This window comes from Dermatophagoides pteronyssinus, unplaced genomic scaffold (assembly GCF_027571235.1).
Source record: "Dermatophagoides pteronyssinus isolate colony J.1.1.1.1 unplaced genomic scaffold, Derpt_VIB-CSIC_2022.12 sq0005, whole genome shotgun sequence".
Lineage (NCBI taxonomy): Eukaryota > Metazoa > Arthropoda > Arachnida > Sarcoptiformes > Pyroglyphidae > Dermatophagoides > Dermatophagoides pteronyssinus.
Genome location: NW_027461529.1, coordinates 970,132 through 993,160, shown reverse-complemented (window position 1 = coordinate 993,160; position 23,029 = coordinate 970,132). Strand labels below are relative to the sequence as shown.

Sequence of the window (23,029 nt, the reverse complement as noted above, 5' to 3'; positions counted from 1 at the left end):
TCAGTTAAAAACATATTGAATTACCAATTTTTATTTATGATCAATGATAATATGCGGATCAATCATCATCCAATCAACAATCAAACAAATCAGAAGCATATTGAATTCAATAAAATAATGATAAGATTAGAATCAATTGAATTTCATTTCAATATGATCAATCAATTAATCAAAAAAATAGACAAATAAAAAACGACGCTAAAAAAATCATCAAATGATTTATTGATTTTGAATGAGCGAAACATTTAAACAGTTTTGAATAATTTATTGACAGAAAAAAAAATTCAAAATTTGATTGTTGTTATTTGCTTAAACCATATTATTTATGCTTGTTATGATTTAAATAGTAAAAATAATGGGGAAAAAAATATAAAAATATTCTTCATTACTGAAAAAAATAATAAAGTAACAAGTTTTTTTATGTGACAAATTTTCATCTATGAATAAAATACAATGATACAATAATCAATTCTAAATAGTTGATTAAAAAACAACAATAAAAAAATGTATTATTTTCTTGTAATAGGATGCGAATTTTGACCTAAAATTTTCCATTTTTTTTCCATCTCATAAACGTTTTTTTTTGAAATCCATATCAAGTAAGTAACAATTTTATATCCATATCGTTCATATAACAATGGTGAATCCAAGAAAAAGATATTTTTTTCAATCCCTATCCAAAAAAATTGAGTAATCTAATTTAATCCAATATTGCTTTGTCCAAATCTCCATAAATCACCTATTATTATTTCCTATTTTTCAGAAATTTGTATCATAGATCCCAAGTAAACACAACCCATCTTATAAAAAAAGTAATATTTGTTTCGTTTTTATATTCTAAATATAATTTAAGATCAACACCCAACACTTGACTTCTGCAAACATCTTCATTTTTTGTCATGGTTACACAGATAATAAAGTAATTTCCTTTGATATTTCGTTTTACAATTTTAATCGCATAAGATTTTCGTTAAAATTAAAAAAAAACCATCAACAACTATGATTATAACGACCGAAAGATTCGATTCGAAACAAATTTATGTATGCGACGTTATCAAATTAAAATTATATCATTATTATTTTGAAAAAAATAAGATGAAAATCTGTATCAGTAATTCTGTAACGCCATCTAATTATTTAAAATTATCAAACACATTCAATAAATGTTTGATCGTGTCGCTTATTTGGTTAACATTATTACTGGCCACCAAAGGCGATGAAGAAGCCGGTGGTGTTGTATATCAATATAAACCGGAAGAATATCCATCATTAATGACAAATCCTAAATTATGTTCCGGAAGTTTTCGAAATCCACCAACTTCTGTTTGTGATCCGGATAATATAATCAAACCAGAAGATGCAAATATTCCTAAATATTTATATGATAATCATTTATTTAAACAATTATTATCGGATTAATTAAATTAGCAAAAAAATTAGATGAATTAATCAATGAAAAACAAAATCAAACAGCTTGTTTATGTCCACCATGTCCCCAAAAAAACCCAAATGGTTTATTAATCAAAATAGCATTAGTCCGTGCGATAAATTTGTCACCAAAGTAAGTAATTTTGATTTTTTTTCTTCTAAATTTGAAATTATGAAATAAAATAATTTTTTTCATCTCATAGTCAAAGTATTGAAAAATCAGTTGAACAATTTGCAGAACGAACTAGATTAAAATGGAATCTTGCTAAAACTTGTCATCATGATGTATTAATATTTTTGGCATATAATAAAATTGTCATTTCAATGGGTTCTAAAGCCGAAAATGTGATAGGAACAAAAGAAGCCAAAAGTATCATTGAAAATACCGAAAAACATTTTTCAAGAAATTATGTTTACGAAGGTTTAGAGTCAATTGTGTCTTCATTACAACAACAAGCACGAGAATATGATCCAAGATTAGATCGATTTAAATTACGACAAGGTAATTTTTGGTTAATAACTTCGATTGCAGTCATTCTGATCATACTTGTCATTAGTGCTTACATTTATCTTAAACGAGAAAAAAAGAGAAAAGCAAAATTGAATAATCAAAATGTTAATTTAAATAATGAATATTCGAAAGTTATTAATGATGACAAAAATACAGATCCATGATTGTGCTAATGAAAATTTTATGTTTTATAAAAATAAAGGCTATTTTTGATATGAATAATGTCCTTTTACACCACCATTTTGATGAGATGTTATTTTTGATCCAAATTGTATGGCACGTTTTAGATTTTGACATGATCTTTGTAGGCCTAAATTTTGAGCAACTTTACGTAATAACCATTTTTCGCCATGACCACGTTCCAAATATAGATTACATTTCTGCCATATTGGTAATGGATTGAGAAAATTTATGACCAATTCATCGAGATATGGGAATCTTGCTTCGATTGAATGATCAGCAGTGATACGATCATCTCGGCCAAGATTACGGCTTGAGATCCTTTCGATGTCAATGCGTATTTCATTCAATAATGATGTCCAGTTTCCTTTTTGAAATGCCTGACGATGCCGTGAATAGCCGCCAAGTTGTTCATCAGATCCCATTCCCAAAAGGACAACACGTGCAGGGCTTTTATATTCCACTTGTTCACTTGAATTATGATTTGATAATAGAATACCTTGACCACGAGTAGCAAACCAAATTGCTGAACCAATCGAATCATCCATGATAGTCCAATTCGGATCAATCAGATTATGTATATGTTTGTTACGATATAATTCTAATTCGTTGCGGTCAATATCAATTTGAACAAAATTCCATTGTCGTTTAGGACATTGGTGACAAAGCTCATTCCATGCATCAATTCCAGTCTTGCGATCTGATGCTTTCGAATCAAATGCTACATTTAGAAGATCAATTGGTCGATGTTTAGGCTCAACAAATTGGTCAGCGATTCGTGCCAATACAGCTGAATCTAAACCACCAGAAAATAGAATGGCTATTGTTGAATGTTTACAATCACTTTCGTCAAAATTTATACATTCTTTACATCGATTTTGATGATTTTTACATCGTGTTTGTATCGATTCCGATAGAACACGGAGAAAATTATCACAAATTTTCATATCAATAACAAATCCTTCATTATTAAATATGTTTGATATCTTTAATAAATCATCAATTTCGCTTGAAGGAATTTCCATGTTCAACATCGATATAATTGGCATACGAGAAATATAATGACCATCAATATCGATATGAAAACCAGCCAAAGTTTTTGGCCAATAAAATTGTCGTAAATCTTGCCAGATTTGTTCCAACGATTTGTTTTCACTCATGTCGAAACAAAAAACTCGATCTGAAGGAATTTCTTCGAATTTCAATGAGTCCCATATAGAATGATTTTGACTGAGATCTTCATCATTTTCGAATGGATGAGCGACCGATGAGATTATAAGAAATTTATCTCTCCTATAGTAAAAAAACAATAATAGTTTAATTTGTCAATAAAATTTATAAAATTTACATATTCGTATTCCAACATAATGAACGTCGACCGATTAAATCACGTGCCACCCATAATTGTTCGGTTGTTTGGTTCCAAAATGTCAATGAAAATGGACCATGAATAGATGAAAGTGTTTTGAGAACAATATCTTCAACATTCTCGCCTGATTTTGTTAACAAACGAAATAATTCTTCCGTATCTGATCGAGAATCATCAATAGCTTTATATTGATTATTATCATCAATTAAACGAAATATTTGACCGTTCCATTGTAAACAAGGAAAATCAGCGTTATAATTATCATGACCACAATATGGCTGTCGACCTGAATTATTTTGACCACGTAAGTGTAATACGGAACTTTCCAAATGAAATTGAAACGTATTATAAATAAAATCAAATGATTGATATTGATCCGGACCACGACGTCGAAGAAATTCTTTGATTTTTGATCGATTAAATATCTAAACAGTAAAAATTGATATGAACATCATTCAAAAAAATTGAATAATAATTTATCAACTCATCACGAACATTTGAATCTAGATCAGAACCATCAATGATCACGAACAATATGCCGCACATTATTCGATTATTGGAAATGTGAAGAAAAAACGTGATCACTTTCCGTTGTACATAGACACACAAATACACATTAATAAAGATCACTTGAAACGATCGATCGATTGATCCAATCACGTTTGATGGATTTATTTATTTTTATTTAATACAAAAATGTTTTAGTAAACACATGTTTGTTCCATGGAATAATTTGATTTGGAAATTGATTTTTCTGCCATCTTGTGTTTGAATGATCAATACAAACTTCAAATATATTCGAATCATTTATTAATGGAGGATTATCATCATCATCATCAATTTTATAAAAATGATTTTGTTAAATGTTTTTGTTTGTTTGGTTATCAAAATAAAGAATAAAAAAGGATAAAGTATGACAATAACAGATTTTGCAAGAAAAAAAAAGAAATCGATTGATGATTATGACCATTTGCATAATGCTACAAATTCTTCATATCCATTTTGTTGTTGTCGTTGTTCATTTATTTATCTACCGAATATTCTATTCTCTTTTCCAATCACTACTACATCAACCAAGCAACAACGAAAAAAATCGAAAAGAAAATAGAAGAAAAACATCGATCGGTATACATGGCTATTAATCGCATCTGTTGTTAAGAGAACCGATAAATAAATATTGAGAGAAAGCTATATCTGTCGTATGCAGAAAGTTTTTCATATTTTTCTTTTTTTTCAAATTTTTTTCCCTTGATCAGTTACATTGCATAACAAAATAGAGAATCAAAACTATTTCACCCGAAAAACAACGGCAACAACAACAATAACAACAAAAAAACTAGCTATCATCAACATCATCATAATCATAATATGATCATCATTAACATCATCATCATTTTTATGTATGTTATTGATGGCCAAAGAAAAAAAAAAAAATAAACTGGTTGCATACATGTATTTTTAACGACAACAACAACCAACAACTATTCGACCGAACAAAATATTATAAATCGATCGATAGATCGATCGATTGAAAAAATATTCGTAATTCGATACATTTGATAAGATTTAATATTTTTCTTGAATTCTCTTGAAATTCTGTTCTGACTGCTTTGTGAATAATTATATCAAATTATATATTTTTTTTTCTTTCTTGCCATTCAAATTTTAAATTGAAAAAAATTGTTTTCATTTCTCTTCCTTTTGGATTGAGACACAAAACAGGAAAAAAAACAAATAATGATTAGTATTGAAAGACACGTACATTCCCGAAGTATTTTTTTTTCTTTTGCCAAACGACAAAATGAAAATGCGAAAAAAAAGATTAAATCAAAATAATAGACTAATCTTTGTTCCTCTCCCTCTCTCTCTCACTGCCTCTTCAGATGCTAATTTCATAATTGATTTGAATTATTTTTCTTTTTTGCTCTTCAGTCAACGATCTATATGGATGTCTAGATGTGATTCTTTTCAATTGTGATATGGTGTAATGTGTGTGTGTGTAATATATATGAACTCAATCTAAATTCCATGTATATACGAAACATTTAATGAACTCAATTTATTATTATTTCACAATTGTAACCGCGTGTCTGACAAATGTTTCGTTTTTGCCGAATTGAAAATGAGGTATTCCGCATTTTGTGAACAATTTTACCATGCACAAAAAAAACGAAAAGAAAAGAAATGAAAATCAAACTATGAAAAGAAGACAAAATATTTGATAAGAAATAACTGGAAAAAGTAAAAGAGTGGAGCAAAAAAAACGCCAGCTGGTTCATCCTGAAGAATTTATCCATTGGAATATCGAGATCTCTTTCTCTCACACTCGATTTTTTTTGTTATTCGTAGCGATTTCCGTCCATGATCCGACCGATATTGAATTAAATGAACCAATATCGCACAAGTACAAAAGAAAGAAAGAAAAAAAATCAAAGCCCCAAATGACGAATAAGTTTGGCGGGAGATTTTTAGATTCTTAGTAAAATGAAACAAGGGAGAGCGAATAAGAGAGAGAGAGAGAGTTAGAGAAACTTTGAAAAAAAATTGGAAAAAAATTTTCACATTCCATCATCAACATTGTCGTTGTTTTCAGTTTTTTGGCTCTCTGAGGAGATAATTGTTGGATTGGCTATTTTTTTGGTTTAAAAAAAATTTCTGATCCAAGAAAAATAAGTTTTCAGAAAAAAAAATCAAACATGGATTTTCTTCGCATAAATCTTTTTGTTCATCATCATCATCATCGTTATTATTATCAAATGAAATAGACAAAAACGTTGAAGAAAAAAAAAGAAAAATTGTGGGCGGCTGAGGATGAATTGAATATAGCAAAACAAAACAAAAAAACGAAAATTCTACAATGCGATTTATAAATACTACGATCATCATCAAAATGATGTGATCACCAGCTGTCAAAAAATTATTAGTCTTTCTCTCTCTCTCTCTCTCTCTCTCTCTCTCTCTCTCTCTCTCTCTCTCTCTCTCTCTCTATCCACCCACTATTCTTTTCTTAATTCTGTGTGTGTGTGCGGTTGTAAAACATTGAAAATTCATGAAAAAAAATGGTACGTATCAGTAACAGTTTTGGCTTCAGTTTTTTTCTGTCCACAAACTTGAAACAATTGGTCGAAAATTTTTTTTTCATTCTAACCAAGTTTTTTTTGTTTGAAGAGAAAGGAAAATTCTATTGAAATGAATTCGACCTTTTTTTGCCCCTGTTATATAATAACAGTAATAAAAACGATAACAACAACAAGAGTCTAATCGTAAAAGACTTCTTTATCGAAATCAATCGATTTTTGAGTGTGTGTGTGTGTTCGCTTATTGGATGGTTGGATATCTTTCTATCTGTCAATCGATCGATCGGTACATGTGATCGATCGATTCATAAAGTTAATTTTTTCTTTTTCTCTCTCTCTCAATTTCTTATTGGATATTTTTAAGTTATTTACTTCTGTGAATTTTTGTCACAAGTAAATTTATATCAACAACAACAAAAAAAACAACGGAAAACTATTTTGGTTAAAAATATTAATAAGTTGAAATTGAAAAAAAAATTAACAAACGAAAAAAAAATTGTATCGAAAAAGGTCTTTTTTTTGGGGTGCAAACAACCGAAAATAAAAACGTGTTTTGTATAATCGAATAATGGAAATAAAAACAAAAAACTATTGAAAATGAAATGAAGAAAATCCGATTAAAATAAGGAGAAAAAAAAAAAGATTAATAATAATCATTATCATTGATAAAATGGGTATTTGCTTTGTTTTGTCATATTTAACTTGTACAACAACAACAATAATAACAACAAAATGAGAATCATCGTTTCAAGTAAACGAAACAAAAATCCAATTCGAGGTCGATGAGGCATTTGAAATTCAATTTAATCAAAAAAAAAAAAAAAATATATAATTTCAAATATCATCAGAAATAAAAGGGTCATTATTATTTTTCATTGTATTTTTCGATCGATTCGATTTCCAATCAAAGTTTTTCAAGTTAATATTCAAAACTTGAATCAAAACACACACACACACAGAGATAATAATAATAACAGCTTAAATTCACCACTTTTTAGATAGTTATAATAGTTATCGAAATCATCATCGAACGAATCCAAAATATTTTATCATTGATGAAAATAAGAAAGAACGATATCCAACCAAGAGGAAACAAATTCCATCATCATCATCATCTAAATGTACCGCTTGTTTTTCGGAATGATTGGAATTATAAATTGGAATTACAATTTCTATTCATTTTTGCTTTCGTTTCGTTTCGTTTTTTTCTCCATGTCATCATCAATCCTTAGAAACAAAAACAAAAAAGAAAACGACAATTCTTTTCAGTGAAATGAATAGAAACAAAAAGAAACATTAAAATGTTATTAAAAGATTTAAGATTACAATCCCAAAAAAAATACACGTATCAAAATGATTTTCAAATGTTTTGTATTTGTATATTGAACATTGTTAGGAGGCGAATAAGAAATGTGAACAAAAATGAAATTAACTTTGTCGACATGATTTTTTTTTCTTCTTTTGAATTTGATATTTGATTTTCATTTAAAATTGGTAACAACAACAACAAAAAAAAGAAAATCCTAAAGTTTTGTTTTTGTGTTTTGTATTAAGATCTTAAATTTAAGATTGTTGATATTTTTTGTTTCTGAAGATTCCTTTTTGCTTCCAGAATTTTTTTCCAAAATAAATATGTAACCAATAATTTTTATGGATTTTTTTTCTTCTTATTGATAAATGACAATTAATGATATTAAAACCAACATGTTAACATTATAATTTAATATTAGAAGAGAGAGAGTGAGAAGATAGATAAATAGAACTTGAACAATATTTATTTATAATAATAATAAGAATGTTAACATCAATTCTACTTCATATTTTTGTTTCACTCATCTTGATTGATGATGCTATAATTACTTGATGATTTTCAACTAAAGTTAAATAATATTCTATGTTATTTTTTTTCCACTATCCAACAGACATTAAACGTATCATCATCATCATCATTATTGAAACTAACGGGAAAAAAATAACAGTACTAAAAATGAAATTGGATTCTTCAAATATATGTTCAGCAGGATAATACACATAACATTAAATAATATTATTGGTGATATAACATATATAATAAAGTTAGTTACAAATTTTCGACATGTAACAAGATAGTATAGCTATAGAATGAATGAAAAACGAAAGATGAATTAAATTAAAGTCAAAATTAAAAAAAAAAATATAGTGACCGGTTTGTTTTTGAAATTTGTGTCGAAAGAATTGCGAAGTGAATGAATTTGATTAATTATGTATGGAAAAAAGGAAAATTTTTCATATTTCACTGTATGTAACACACAGTGTTGAAAGTTAATTAATGAAAATTCTAATACAGTGGTACCTCGGTTAACGACGATGATCGGTTCCTGAAAAACCGTCGTTAACCGAAATGTTCGTTAACCGAAATACAATGCAATACTTGTTTTTTAATCATCGTTAACCAAAAAAATCGTCGTTAACGGTTTTCTGACCGAAATCGTTAACCGAAAATTTCGTTAACCGAGGTATTCGTTAACCGAGGTACCACTGTAAATTTTTTTTTTCGTATGAAATTAAAGTGAAGAAAAAATTAACCTGTGAAAAAAATGTGAAAAAATTTTAAAATTAAATTTTTCTTCTCTTTTTCTTCATTTCCTGACATCCAATTCCATAGTACGTAAACATAGAAAAATTTGGATAGAATGTTTATTTATTTATTTGAACTTTTTGGTGTTGAAAAAAAAACTAACAAATATTCCGGCAATTCAAATTCCGATTGGTTGATTACAATAGACACCCTAATTTTATGGGAGGAGACTAAACAATCCTCAGGTTTCTTTGTCTTTTCTAAGGAATAAAAGAATAATAATAATAATAGAATTTTGAGCGCCAAACTTTGATCAAACAAAAGTATAGACAATCATAGTTGAATGAAAATAATTTCTGTTGATCATGCGCCAATAAACAAAAATCGGGCGCCATTTTCAAGCTAAAATAAAAATCATAGCCAAAGATAAAAATAACAATGAAACAGTGAAATAAAATTCAAGAATGGAATAATGATAAAAAAAAGAATTGAAATGGCCTTTCATGTCACACAATCAATGTATCCTTAGTTTGGTGTCGTTATCATTATTCAGATGAATCAATTTTATTCATAGTTAGTGTTTATGTATGTGTTTATCGTGTATTTGTTGATTATTTATTTTGGATTATAATTTCAAAAACAAAAAAACTTAAAACAATGTCACAATTTATAAAATGGCCAAACACATTCTGCAGGGCAATAATATTTTTTCAATTCATTCGATTTATTCAAGCTGATTGGGAATCATGGTGGACATATGAAGGAATTTCCGGTAAGTAAATTTTTTTTTTGTTTCTGTTACATTATTTATACAACATCATATCATTAAATGAATGTAATATTATTATTATTATTTTGCTAACACATCTTAACATCACACGAAAATGTTGATCTTGATTTTTCTAAGAAATAAAACAACGAATGAATAAATAAATTTGAACAAAAAAAAAATTTAATGATAATCCACACAATTATCTATAGATGAGCAAAAAAAGCACGATTAAGTAAGAAAAAATCTTGATTAAATGTCAAAAAAGAAACAACAAAAAATTTGTTTTAATATCTTTCCAAAATATTCAATCATTCATGGGCTTCACATCTGATGATGATGATAATAATAATCACCATCGTCATTATCATCAGTTGATCAGATGATCACGATCACTATCGACTATATATGTCTGGTATGATTAACATATAATAATTTTTTTGTTGTTTTGTTCATTTTTATTATAAAATAAAATTAAGATTAAAATTATAGAATAGATGAAACAAAAAATTTGAAATTAAATTTTTTTTTATTTCGCATTCACTTGTTCAACTAATTAATTAGTTCAATTTGAAATGAAAATTATAGATTTAAGGAAAAAAATCAAATAAAACAAAACATCCAAGCTATTGACATTGATATTGATGATGATCACGAAATATTGATTTCATTTGATTTTTGTTGTTGTTTTGTTTTGTTTAAATGTATCCATGAAAAAAAATGAAAGGTCAAATCAGGTGATGATGATGATGAACAACAGCAACAAAATTGTCATGAAAACAGATTTGTTGATCTAATCATGCTTATTTTTTTTCTTGTTTTTGATTTTGAGAAAAAAAACATCGAAAATGTTAATGATCATTATCTGGAAAAAAACGGATACATTTTGAATGAAATGATCCATTTTGATTAATATTATCATCGGATTAATCTCGTGATGATGATTATCATAACCATGTAAATATCTGGATATATAAAAAAAACACCAAGAAAAAAAATATTAGTGGGAGAAGATAAACACAGGTAAAAAAGAAAGAAAGAACAAAAACTTCCGTTATTATTATCATCACTGTTGTTGTTGCTCGTCGACAAATAAAATTCAATGTTTTTTTTCTCTTCTTAATTTTGAATTAAAACAATGGTCAATTGAATGATGAATAAATCATTACTGGAAATTTTTTTTTTTTGACTTCATCAGAAAAATCAATCGTGAAACATTTTTTCTGTTTTGTTTTGTTTTGTTACACGTGGGATGATATGATGAATCGGTGAATCATTTAAGATGTTTGATAAATTTTCTTCGGATAAAATTCAAAGTTCCATTCATTATCGTGATCAAATTCTTGTTCATGATTTTTGACAAGGAACAGTAAATATGAGTTAATCAACAAAAAAAATCACTTTTTTTCACTGCTTCATTATAAATTATAGAAAAACCATTTGTTTTAATCATTTTCATTCAGATTATCAAGTTGTTTATTAAATCATATTTTCGTATAGATGCTATTCATAAAAAAAAACTCAGAGAAAATTTGAGTTGATAGAAAATAAAAAACAAAATTATTACGAATAATTAAACACGATAATCCTTATTTAATTAGCTTCTTAATGATGCTAATTTCTTTTTTATTAAATTTTCTGTTATGTTCTCTTTTTTTATTTTCCTCCTATCCAATCGGTAACATAATTTTATCGTTTATTATGATTAACATTATTATTATATGTTTAATTGATTTTACACGAATGAAAAGAAAAATAACAACAACAACAACAACAGCAATAAAACAATGAAAAAAATGAGAAATTAATTAATCAGTCGATAATTTTTAATGAAAATATCAAATTATGAGGAAAATGTTGTTTCATTTATTGAAATTTGATATGTTCATTTCAGGTTACTATGATCAAAATCCAAGTAAAATATTTGAATATTTTTTTTCAAAGTACCAATTTGATATTATAATTAACATGTAATTTTTTATCATTTTTTGGTATCATTTAAAAATAATCATAGGTTCAGTTTGAAAAAAATCAATAGATTTTATTGTATAATGTTGACTGAAACATTTACACAGGATTCACCTTTCAATGAATTTTCTTTTTCTTTTTCAACATAAAAAGGACCGGATTTTTGGGGCCGTCTAAATCCACGATGGTCACATTGTAGTAAAGGTCAACGACAATCACCAATCGATATTGATACATCGACATTATTATATGATCCATATTTAGAACCAATTAAAATTAATGGTGATTATGTACGTGGACAATTAGTTAATACTGGTCGTGGTATTTCATTATTAGTTGATCGATCAACAACATCAAGCGGTGATAAACATGTTACAATAAGTGATGGACCATTCAGTTATCAATATACTGTATCAAATATAACATTACATTTTGGCCGTGAAAATGATCGTGGTTCAGAACATACTATTGATGGTCGACGTTTTCCCGGTGAATTACAATTATATGCATATAATTCACAATTATATTCAAATTGGTCGGAAGCAAAACGTGAACCAAATGGTTTAGTTGCAATATCAATATTTATTATGGTCAGTGGACATCCTGGTCAGGTGGTTACATTAAATGTAAGTGTTAATAATAAACATTATAAATCATAATTATCATCTGTCACAGCAACAGCAACCAAATGCAGCATTAAAACAGATAACTGGTCTATTAAAAAATATAACCAAACGTGGCTTAAGCTATACAATTGAATCATTGAGTATAATGGATCTATTACCATCATCATGGAAACATTATGTTACATATGAAGGTTCATTAACACAACCATCATGCCATGAAACAGTACAATGGGTTATATTAAATCGACCAATTTATTTATCATCATATCAATTTCATATGTTACGACATTCATTAAAAGGTGATGGTCATCAGGATAATTTTCGTCCAACACAACCACGTAATAAACGATCGATACGTTGCAATATTGTTTATGAAAATTTGGGTAATAGTGATCGTAATGTTGTTGATGAACAACATCATTCATCAAATACATTAATGTCAACTATTCAACAGGTAAGATGAATTTTTCTCTCTATCTTTATCTCTTTTTTTCTAGAAAAAAATGATAATCATCATTAATTTTTTTTTAAGAAACAAAGAAATTAAAATCAGGATATACATTCTTTACATTTTTTTTACTTATATTTATTCATGTTTCTTCAAGTAAATTAAGCTCATTTAATTAACAATTTACCTCTATGAAAAAGAAACTAGGAACAAAACAACAAAAGAAATAAAAAATCATGATTAAGTATAGAATCTTATCACAATCATCTATCTAATTATTCTATAGCAATTTTTTGTTTGTTTTCTCTGTTCTGTTCTGTTCTACAAATAATTAAAGAACAAAGGACAAATAATCAGTTCGTTTTTTTTTCTTATCCCCGGTTTTTTTCATGAAAATGAAATGGATGAACAATTTTCAATCCAAATTATATTATTAGTTGAAGTGAAATGAATGAAAATAACAATTTAAGTCATACATATAGGAAAACATTATGATCATCATCATCATCAACAACAACAACAACATACAAAAGTATTTTAATGAAGTTCCAATTAAATGATACGTAAAATGACTTTTTTTTACACCCAAACAATAATAGTTAAATAATTTCTATTCAGTTGATGTTGATGATGATGATGATCATCATCATCATCTATTACATAGAATCTATACAGATGAGAATGACAATCTCACATTGATATCAATGATGCTGATCACAAAACTGTATGTCTCGATATCCACACACACACACACACACTATTCAATCCTATTACCCTATGAGATGAGATTATTCAACCGCTACTACGAGATTTTTTTTTTTTTGTTTTTTGCCATTTGAAAGTGGGAAAACACAATATCAGAACAGTAATTTAAATGTTTCATTTTGTTGTTGTTTAGAATTTCCTTGAAAATAAATTTTTTTTTTTTAAATTGTTTTTTTTTCTAATCTAATAAAATAATTGGAATGAAATTGGAAAAAAAATCAAATTCCAATTATTAGGATGATGAAAAATTATATTTAAACAATGAAAATTTAAATCGTATTGAACGAATGGTTAATGATTATATGGATAATGGAATAAATAATAATAATAATAATAATAATAATAATAATGACGAAAGATTGAACCTTGATTTTAATCATCATAAATCACAAAAAACAATTAAATTAAAACAAAATACTTTTGTCAAACGTGATTTGGATTATGATGATGCTGATGATGATGATGATGATACCGGCATTGTTAATGAATATAATGTACAAAAATTAGCAACATTATCATCAATGACAAAAGATTCAAATATTAACAACAGCAATATCAATAATAATAATAATAATAATGAAAATAATGATGAAAATGGAATCAATAGCCATCAAATTAATCGATTCGAAATGAATTTATTGGCCATTAAAGATACAAAATTTTGTTTACCCAATCAGCTTCGTCTTTATGGTTATCGAGGTTAGTAAATAAATTCTTAGTTATTAAACATTTTTCTTGTTAAATATGAAACAAAATATAAACAAACAAAAAAATGTCATCATTATGAACATCAATGAGAACAACAAAAAAAAACAACTAAAAATAACAAAACATTTTTTCTCCTTCAAGGTGATCATTATATTTTCTTTTTTATTCATTGATTTTTCCAAATTCAAAACATCCATTTGATCAAATATTATAATGTTCAATGTTGTTTATTGTGCCAAAATAATGATGATAATGATGATGAATAACAAAATGATTTTTATTTCATAATTTTCATTGATTTTTTTTTCTCTTTTTTTCTTTTACCTGATCCTTATCAAATAATTTTCCAGCCAATCCTAGAATGATCAAAGAAGAATTATAATGGAATTTTGGACATCTAAAAAAATCCGTTTTGTTTTCTTTTAATTGATTTTAGTGAATTCTTCTTTTTTTTGTTATTTGAAACAATTTTTTGATAATAATACTAATAAAATGTAATAATCGAAATAATAAAATAAAATTAAAATCAGATGGAAAAAAATTCAATTCAATTCGTTGAAATTGGGTAATAAAAATCCAATTTCGATTTCGTTTTAATGGTCACCATTGTGAATGGAAATAATAAAAGAAAAATTAATTGAATCGGAATCTATTGATTGTTTGGAACATCAACTCTATTTCATATGATGATGATGGTTTGCCTTTACTTGAATGTGTGTGTGTGTGTGTGTGGCAAATAAAATGGTAAAAAAAATTGAAATTTAAAAAGCTTTACATCATTCAATTGTGATTGTGATAACATTACATCAATGATGATAATATGGAAAAAAAACTTTAAAACCCTTAAACAGAAATGAATTACGTAAAAAAATGACTACTTTTAGATGAATCAATCATTTTTTACTTGTGAACAATATTTTGTCTGAGAACAATGAAAATTTCCATAAATCATTGATGATTACATCATTATAATCCTTATCATGATAATGTTTTTTTTGTTTAATTTTTGAAGAAAAATCAATTGAAATCAATTTCAGTTCAAAAGTCAAAGAATCAAAACTCCAACCAATAAAAACAACGAAAATAATGATGATGATAACAATAATAATAATAATAATTAACTTTTTTTTTTTACCAAATAGAAATGTCAATTCTTTTCCAATATTAAGCAAATAGAAATGGAAAAGGAAAAAAATTATATAAATAAATCTTTTCTTTTTTTTTACTAGCAAATAAACGCGATACAATATTTCGATTAGGTGACAAGTTTGATTATTGTTGATCGTTTTCTTATTTTCGTTGCTGTTGTTGTTTATTTCGAGTGTGAAAAAGAGAAAAAACGAAAGAAACTTATAATAAGTGATTACAATCATTGTGTGGGTGGATGCTGTATGTGAGTGTTAGTCCGAATTTGTTACGAAATTGCAATCGTATTGCGAAAAAAAAGAATGGGAAAAATTTTGAGTATAATAAATCAGTCCAAGTTAGACTGTGTTCTGACCCTACAAATTCTTTTCATAATTTTTATTATTTTTTTGATTTTCCGTTTTCTTTTTTGTTCATTGATTGTTTGTGTGGGGTTGACACAAATCGACAAACGATTTACCATGTGATTTTGTTGTTGTTGTTGTTTTGGTTGGACTTGGATTCGATATTTTTTTTTTTTTTATTTGGATCGTTCTTTATTCGATTTCAACTGTATTGATGGTAGTAATAACATTGATGATGATGATGATGAGGGTGATTGTGAATGGTATAGTAGGACGTGTTTATGGTTTACAATTTATTATCCAAACACAACTTGACTTTTTTTTCTTTCTTTCTTTCTTTCCTATTCTTGGGGTCATTATCTAAATTTGCAATGAAAGAAAATATTTGTTCTCTGTTTTAGTTGACTATTGAAACACTTTGAATTATATTGACCAAAAACAAAATTAGCTAAACTAAATGATGATAATTATGAGTAATTAGAATTCGATTATTTCACACCGTAATTCAATGCGTGTGTGTGTGTTGTGCATAATGTTTTAAAAAAAAAAAAAAAATTATAATAATTTTGTAATGCGAAAAAAATAATCATTTTTATTCTGGGTCAATATTTTTTTGGTTTGCATATTCTATGAATGATATTTATGAATATTTGTATTATCGTCGCTGTTTTTATATTGATGCAAAATAAATAAATGAAAAAAAAAACATTGTAGAGTAATTTATCATCCCGAATGCCAGAACCAGTGTGTTAGTGACAAAAAAAAAAAAAAAAAAAATATTATCATTTTTGTTGTTGTTTTTGCTGTTGTACGTTATTATTTGTTCACATAAATATCAAGTGTAATTTGATTTTTTTTTCTTTCATTCTATTTTACTTTGAATTTTGTGGTTACATGTCATCATCATTGTTTTATTGTTGTTGTTTTTTTTTAAATAAATATTTGTTGAGGTTATGGGCATGTTGTCGTGGATAGTTTATAAATATGAAAAAAAAATTAGATTAGAAATTCTATCCTTCATTTATTCAAGATTCTTTTGTTGTTGTTTTTTTTTCTTGAATATTTCACATTGAATATTTGATGTTTTTTTTTGTTTTGTTTCATTCTACCATATTGCAAAATTCTATTATTTTTGTTTATTCATTCATAAATTTTTATCATTTTCAATGTTCAAAACACATAAACAAAAGAGAGGTAGCTCAGGAGAAAATTGGAGAGAGAGAGAGAGAGAGAGAGAGACCGGGATAATGTCAAATAAATTGAGAATATTTGAATTTTGTTGTTGTTGTTGGTTTTCACGCAAATAATTGGTTCTAACCATAGTTTAACACACACACGTACACATTATTTTCACATTTTTATTTAAATGTGTGTGTCCATATGTATCCATGTGTATTTGCTACTTAAAATATTCAATTCAATTCAATCAAATGACCATCAATTTAAATAAATACAGAATAATATTATGATAAATGTAATGTGAAAAAAATTGACCAATAAATAAAAAAAAAATTCACTAATAATGTGCGAAAATGGGGTAAATTTTTTAAAAGAAAACCTTTTTCCAATCTTTTTTTTTATAAATGGTAAATATTTTGAAAGACGTTAGATTTTTCTTTCCTTTTTTTCTGGCCTCACCCTCAATTCACTGTTATTATTATCATGATTTTATTGGATTCAAAAATAATCTCCAATAAATATTTCAAAGTGGATCAACACAAACACACACACACACACATAAGAAAAGAAAAAAGAAATTAGCTACAAATAATGTTTTTAAATTCGGTTGAATATTATCTTCGAATGAATGAATGTCGTCAAAATGAAGTGTAAGGCGAAGAAAAAAAAGAAAAATCGAAAGATTAGTTGTACAACCCAACACACACACACATAAACAACGGAGAAAAAAAAAGTTTCAAGTCCAGTCAAAGGATTTTGTATTTTTTTTTTTTTTGTTACAGAAGCAGGATTACTAATCGATTTTATCATTGTGATTTTGATATAGTCAAAAAAAAAATCGTATATTTATTTTGTATCAAAAAAAAAGTGACAAGGGTGCGTCTCTCAAAACACACACACTTTTTTCTATGGTTTTGTTTTGGGTATTTGTATCTGTGATTCGTGTTTGAATCGATGAGGATCAATTTGTTTCGATTTATTTCCAATTGCTCAATCAGAAGATGATTGTCGATATGATGATGATGATGATGATAATTGCCAATTTTTTTTATCATCAACTACAATTCACTAAATGCTGATAATCATTGTTCTGCATCAATGAATGTTATGGAATGAAATTATATTTGACCGATAAGAAAATATTTATAAAAAAAATCCCATTTAAAGATGATCAATCAATCCATATATGATTGGTGGAAACAATTTTTTTTTCAGTGATCATCATTAAATTATAAAACATTTTAAAATGAAATTTGAATTTTTGTACAAACAAATAGAAAAATATCGAGTAAATAATAACAGAAATAAGAAATCCTGTAGCAACAACGAAAAAAAAACAACAAACAAACACGGAAGAAATCCAATCTTATTTGCATACAAAACAATGTTACAATGATAACAATTAAGTTGTTTAATTTCTATTTTTTTTAACGATGATTATGATGAAAATGATGCTAATGTCATTATTTCATTTAATTTTATTTTTAACACGTGTGGTGGATGAGTGCCCGACTTTTTTTCTGTTTGATTATGATGATGATGATGATGATTATCATTGTAATCATAATTTTTCAAAAATTGTTTCATTTATCATGTGCTACATTGTCAACTTTATCATTCATTTGTATTAGAATTTTAATAACAAGAATCAGACGACAAATCGATTACGAATAAAAACAAAAACAAAAACAAAAAAGTTGATATTTAATCCCTTTAAGGATTATTATACCTGACGAAAAACGACAATGAAGATAATAATATAATGAGGAGACATTTATATACTAACACCACACCTAGTTTTCATTCGGAATATTAAAATATAATTCTGGAATTTCCTATACACAGCAAGCAACGTGTTCGTGTTTCTTTATGTCAGACAATTATTGTGGATTAACTTTAACTACTCCTGTCTATAAATCATTAGATGATAAGAAATTAACAAAAATAAAAAAACATTAGAACACAAACACCTGCCAGAATACTATTTTCGAAAAAAAAAGTAAAAGACATAATCAGATGTGTCAGCAGAGATACGACAATCCGAATCCGGGCTACCCTCTATCGATCATAATATGAATGACAAATCATTTTTTCTCAATTCTCGATTAACAAAAGAAATTTTTTTTTTCACAATTCATTCAAATGTCATATAAATCTAATTCCATTGCCAAAATAAAAAATAATCATTCAACTACAATGTTAATGGATTAAAAAAAGCAAGTGCAACAAAAAAAATTTACATAAATCCAATTTTTGCACTTTTTTTCATCCAATTGATGACCACAACAACAACAACAACAAAAACAATTTTCGGTACATCAGTATACAAAACAAAGATTAATTTCTTTTAAGCCCTTTACTTTTTTTTCACTTATTATTTTGTATCATCATCAAATCCAAATAGAACAGAAGTTGTGAGGACAAGTCAAAAAAAAAAAAAAAAATATTGCAATATTATCAATTTGCATAACTAAACTAAATATAACTGAAAAAAATATTATTTTTTTTTCTTTTTTAGTTTCTGTAAACTAAAAATGCCAAAACAATTTAACAATTGTTCCAAGGGTAATATAATGTAAATCTTTGTTGTTGTAAAAAAAATATGCAATCATCATGATTAACATCATCTGACTGAACATCATTTATATAAAGTGATTGTTATTGATGCTTAGCAAAGATTTTTTTCTGTTTTTTTCTTGACTCCTTAGATGATTGTACAAAAAGTCCATTTACGAAAAAAATGAGAAATTTTTGGATTTTTCTGTTTTGTTTTTTTTGATGTTAAGAATTGAGTAGCCTTAAATTGATTGACATATGGTCAGTTTTTTGTTTCATCATCATCATCATCATCATTATCATTATATTCTGAAAATTATTTCAATTATAACATAGAAAATAAAATCAAGATGAATGAAATTGAAATGTTTTTTTCATTCATTCATTCATTTTTTTGTATGTTTGAAAATATTAAAATGATTCATTTTTGTCCTATTTATTTATTTATTAATCCGATTATCATCAATTGAATAATATTTGATCAGGTTCATAATAATCAATTGATATAATCTTATTTCATTCAAAATAGGATAATATACAAATGAATGAAACAAACGATCGAAAAAGAAAATGATAATTCGAAATTTTGATATTTTGTTTTTGTTTCTTCCTTACTTACTTCCGAGATGAAAATGATAGAAATTGTTAATTTTTTTTTTCGGAAAAAAATCTTGAAAGGAAAACAAAATTTGAATATATATTTTTTTTTTTTTTTTTGGTTTGATAAGTTTTTGACATTGAATAATTTTTATTTAAAAAAAAATTAAATCCGATTTCAATCGTGATGAGCAAAACAAAAAAAACAATCATATTTTATTACCTTGAATGTCATTAAAAAAAACAAGAATTTTAAAATCCAGTTAATCCTAAACCCTCAATATCGATTGTAATTTACAATGTTGGAATGTGACAACAGGGCTAATGACGTATTTCGAAACTTAGACAGGAAAAATAACCACAACCGTTATAAAAACAAACTTTGCACGTGTTTAATTTCCATTGTTTTTTCTTTTTATTTTTTGTTAAATATTGTGGCTAAATCTAGCTTCAATTATAATTGATTCGTGATTTCCAGTTTGTTGTTGTTGTTAATTTTTTGTCCATTTTATTTGTTTTTTCCATAAAAATCCAATCCACTTATATTCTGTGTGATTCATTCATTCATTTGGTTTTTTTTGAACATCAAATTTAAGAAAAAAAACTAATGATTTTAATCACACTTTGAAAATGAGCTAACCATAACGACCTTTAATTACATACAAACAGAAACAAAACGAACAAAAATTATGATGGCCACCATTTATTATCATTAAATGAATAAAATTGCCATATACTTTGAATCCATGAATGAACAGATTAACATGATGAGATTGAGAACGATGAATTACCTACAATTTAAACACAGACACACACATACAAACCTATGATGATATTAGATAATAAAAACTTATAGAGATTTCTCTGTTTTTTTTACTTCCATAAAATGATAAAAACTATTCAACGGAAAATGATTCAAAATAGTATTCAAAGGATTGAATAATAATAGGCGTACTCTTTCTCATCTCAACATTCACATTACTACATAGATATATGACATATATGAATTAATCATTAGAAAAATGGATATAAAAAAACAACAAAATAATTAATTAAATGATAATCATCATCATAACCATAGACCATAAGATGAATCATATTTCGACATGACTAAACGGATCCAATATTGATATTTGTGTTTATATTTTCCACAACAACAAAAAAAAAGATTTCACAAACAATAACAATAGATTTTTTCTGATTTATATTTTTGCTTATTAAAAAATCTTGTTTTGCCTAAAAGTCCATACTGTTTGTGTGTGTGTAAGTTCGGTAATAATAGGGCCAAACAGGGAGAAAAAATAATTAAGAATTAATTCTTTTTTCTTATAGGCCAGAATGACCTTCTGTGTATGAAGAACAATGTTGTTGTTGTCATTTTCGTAAATGATGCGTCAGTAAGTGTTTTGTTTTGTTTTGTTTTGTTTTGTTTTATTATTTTGTTTGTTTGCTTGTTAAAACACCAACACATCACACACACACACACACACACACACACACATAAAATTCGAAAAAACAATATGGAAGGAGGATTGGAAAAAAAAATTACGAAAACAACAACAGGTGACAATAGAAAAAAAACATTGTTGTTGAATAAAATAAAAGGTCTAGATATTTAAAAAACATCATCATCATCATCATCATCATCATCATCGTTAACACATCATCATCACCATAATTGTCATTGAATATTACTTTTTGTTGTTGTTGTTGTTTTTAGTAATCAAACAAATATTTATAGACTTTTTTCCAATAATACTTTTCACGAGGATTATTTACCGTTTTTTTTCATATCTATTCTATCTGGTTCATACAACAATGATAGTCGAATCAGACGGAATAAAAGGAATCGAAAAACTAATTAGTTTCGAACTTGTTGTTTTTGTTGTTAGAACAATAATCGATTGAATTGAATTTAAGATTCATCAAGCATCATCAGTATCATTTTCATTTCCAAGAAAATTTAACAAAAATAAAATATCCAAAATTTAAATTTGACCATGTATAAATGATGAGTGTTTGTGACTTTGAAATATTTTTCTTTCTTTTTTTTGTTTTGCTTTGTTTTCATGTGAATTTTCTATTGGTTACTTTGATCCAATCAAATTATACGAGCAAACACTCTCTCTATCTTTCACATACACACACACAATGAGACAAAAGTCCGTGATTGGCAAAACAAAATACGATGGACAATTGTTCCTTATGTCGTTGTTGTCGTCGTTTTTCAAATCCATTTTGTATAATATCTTTGGATATAATAATAATAATAATAATATATAATCGTTTGATCACGAGAAAAACGATTATTATTCGATTGATATCATCATTATCATCATTAATCATGCATTGTGTACTGTATTTTTTCTCTCACTCTCTCTCTTTTTCTTTTTGCTTCAAAGAAACAAAAACAAAAATGTCTACAATATCTCTATATGGATGTGATATTTATGGTCTAATCATCAGCATCATCATCTTTCATTCATGGTCATTTTTGTTTCATCAATATAATGTGTTATAGTTTATATAATACCAAAAAGAACAAACCAAACGTCAAATAAATAATGATGGTACCATTACGATCCAAAAAAAAACAAACAAAAATCGTTCCGATACAAATTTCTTTTTTTGTTGTTGTTGAAAAAATACCTTTTGAAATACTTTTTACTTTTTTTTCCATCACCGATATACAATATTTCAATGTCGACATTGAAATATTCGATACATTTCGTTCGTTAATTTTACAAAAAAAGAAAAAGAAATTAGAATGATGATGAAACAATTGATCAATCATGTTGATG

The 23,029-nt window shown here is 26.5% G+C and overlaps 3 protein-coding genes across 7 annotated transcripts; 2 read left to right on the top strand and 1 right to left on the bottom strand.

Moving 5' to 3' along the window:
• Positions 1–39: 39 nt before the first annotated feature.
• On the top strand, positions 40–2,161 carry LOC113789933 (uncharacterized). 4 transcript variants are annotated; one of them, XM_075820012.1, is made up of 5 exons: positions 40–599; positions 854–919; positions 1,020–1,364; positions 1,433–1,561; positions 1,632–2,161. In XM_075820012.1, exons 2-5 carry the CDS (start codon positions 900–902, stop codon positions 2,101–2,103), a joined length of 966 nt encoding a protein of 321 aa, XP_075676127.1. In that variant the 5' UTR covers positions 40–599; positions 854–899; the 3' UTR covers positions 2,104–2,161. The 4 variants fall into 4 exon arrangements, with proteins under 4 accessions (XP_075676127.1, XP_075676126.1, XP_075676125.1 ...); XM_075820011.1 differs by having other exon boundaries at positions 764–919; XM_075820010.1 differs by having other exon boundaries at positions 854–1,364.
• On the bottom strand, positions 2,029–4,217 carry LOC113789932 (asparagine synthetase domain-containing protein 1). The gene is made up of 3 exons (XM_027339531.2): positions 3,984–4,217; positions 3,468–3,913; positions 2,029–3,412 (listed from the first exon to the last, which is right to left on the bottom strand). The coding sequence occupies exons 1-3, from the start codon at positions 4,032–4,034 to the stop codon at positions 2,143–2,145; spliced, it is 1,767 nt and encodes a 588-aa protein (XP_027195332.1). The 5' UTR covers positions 4,035–4,217; the 3' UTR covers positions 2,029–2,142.
• A 5,327-nt stretch (positions 4,218–9,544) lies between these two features.
• On the top strand, positions 9,545–14,915 carry LOC113789554 (carbonic anhydrase-related protein 10-like). Of its 2 annotated transcripts, none has more exons than XM_075820008.1 (5): positions 9,545–9,894; positions 12,013–12,485; positions 12,541–12,939; positions 13,935–14,397; positions 14,757–14,915. In XM_075820008.1, the coding sequence occupies exons 1-5, from the start codon at positions 9,780–9,782 to the stop codon at positions 14,786–14,788; spliced, it is 1,482 nt and encodes a 493-aa protein (XP_075676123.1). In that variant the 5' UTR covers positions 9,545–9,779; the 3' UTR covers positions 14,789–14,915. The 2 variants fall into 2 exon arrangements, with proteins under 2 accessions (XP_075676123.1, XP_027194912.2); XM_027339111.2 differs by having other exon boundaries at positions 9,551–9,894; positions 12,535–12,939; positions 14,757–14,914.
• The last annotated feature ends 8,114 nt before the right edge of the window (positions 14,916–23,029 follow it).

Bases quoted from the DNA above. Each gene is read 5' to 3' on its own strand.
- LOC113789933 (XM_075820012.1), top strand. From the start codon at position 900: ATGGTTACACAGATAATAAA. The intron at 920-1,019 runs GTAATTTCCTTT...AACGACCGAAAG, and splicing joins ATGGTTACACAGATAATAAA to ATTCGATTCGAAACAAATTT. The intron at 1,562-1,631 runs GTAAGTAATTTT...TTCATCTCATAG, and splicing joins GCGATAAATTTGTCACCAAA to TCAAAGTATTGAAAAATCAG.
- LOC113789932 (XM_027339531.2), bottom strand. From the start codon at position 4,034: ATGTGCGGCATATTGTTCGTGATCATTGATGGTTCTGATCTAGATTCA. The intron at 3,914-3,983 runs GTTCGTGATGAG...TTTACTGTTTAG, and splicing joins GTTCTGATCTAGATTCAAAT to ATATTTAATCGATCAAAAAT. The intron at 3,413-3,467 runs GTAAATTTTATA...TTTTTACTATAG, and splicing joins TTATGTTGGAATACGAATAT to GAGAGATAAATTTCTTATAA.
- LOC113789554 (XM_027339111.2), top strand. From the start codon at position 9,780: ATGTCACAATTTATAAAATGGCCAAACACATTCTGCAGGGCAATAATA. The intron at 9,895-12,012 runs GTAAGTAAATTT...CAACATAAAAAG, and splicing joins GACATATGAAGGAATTTCCG to GACCGGATTTTTGGGGCCGT. The intron at 12,940-13,934 runs GTAAGATGAATT...TCCAATTATTAG, and splicing joins TAATGTCAACTATTCAACAG to GATGATGAAAAATTATATTT.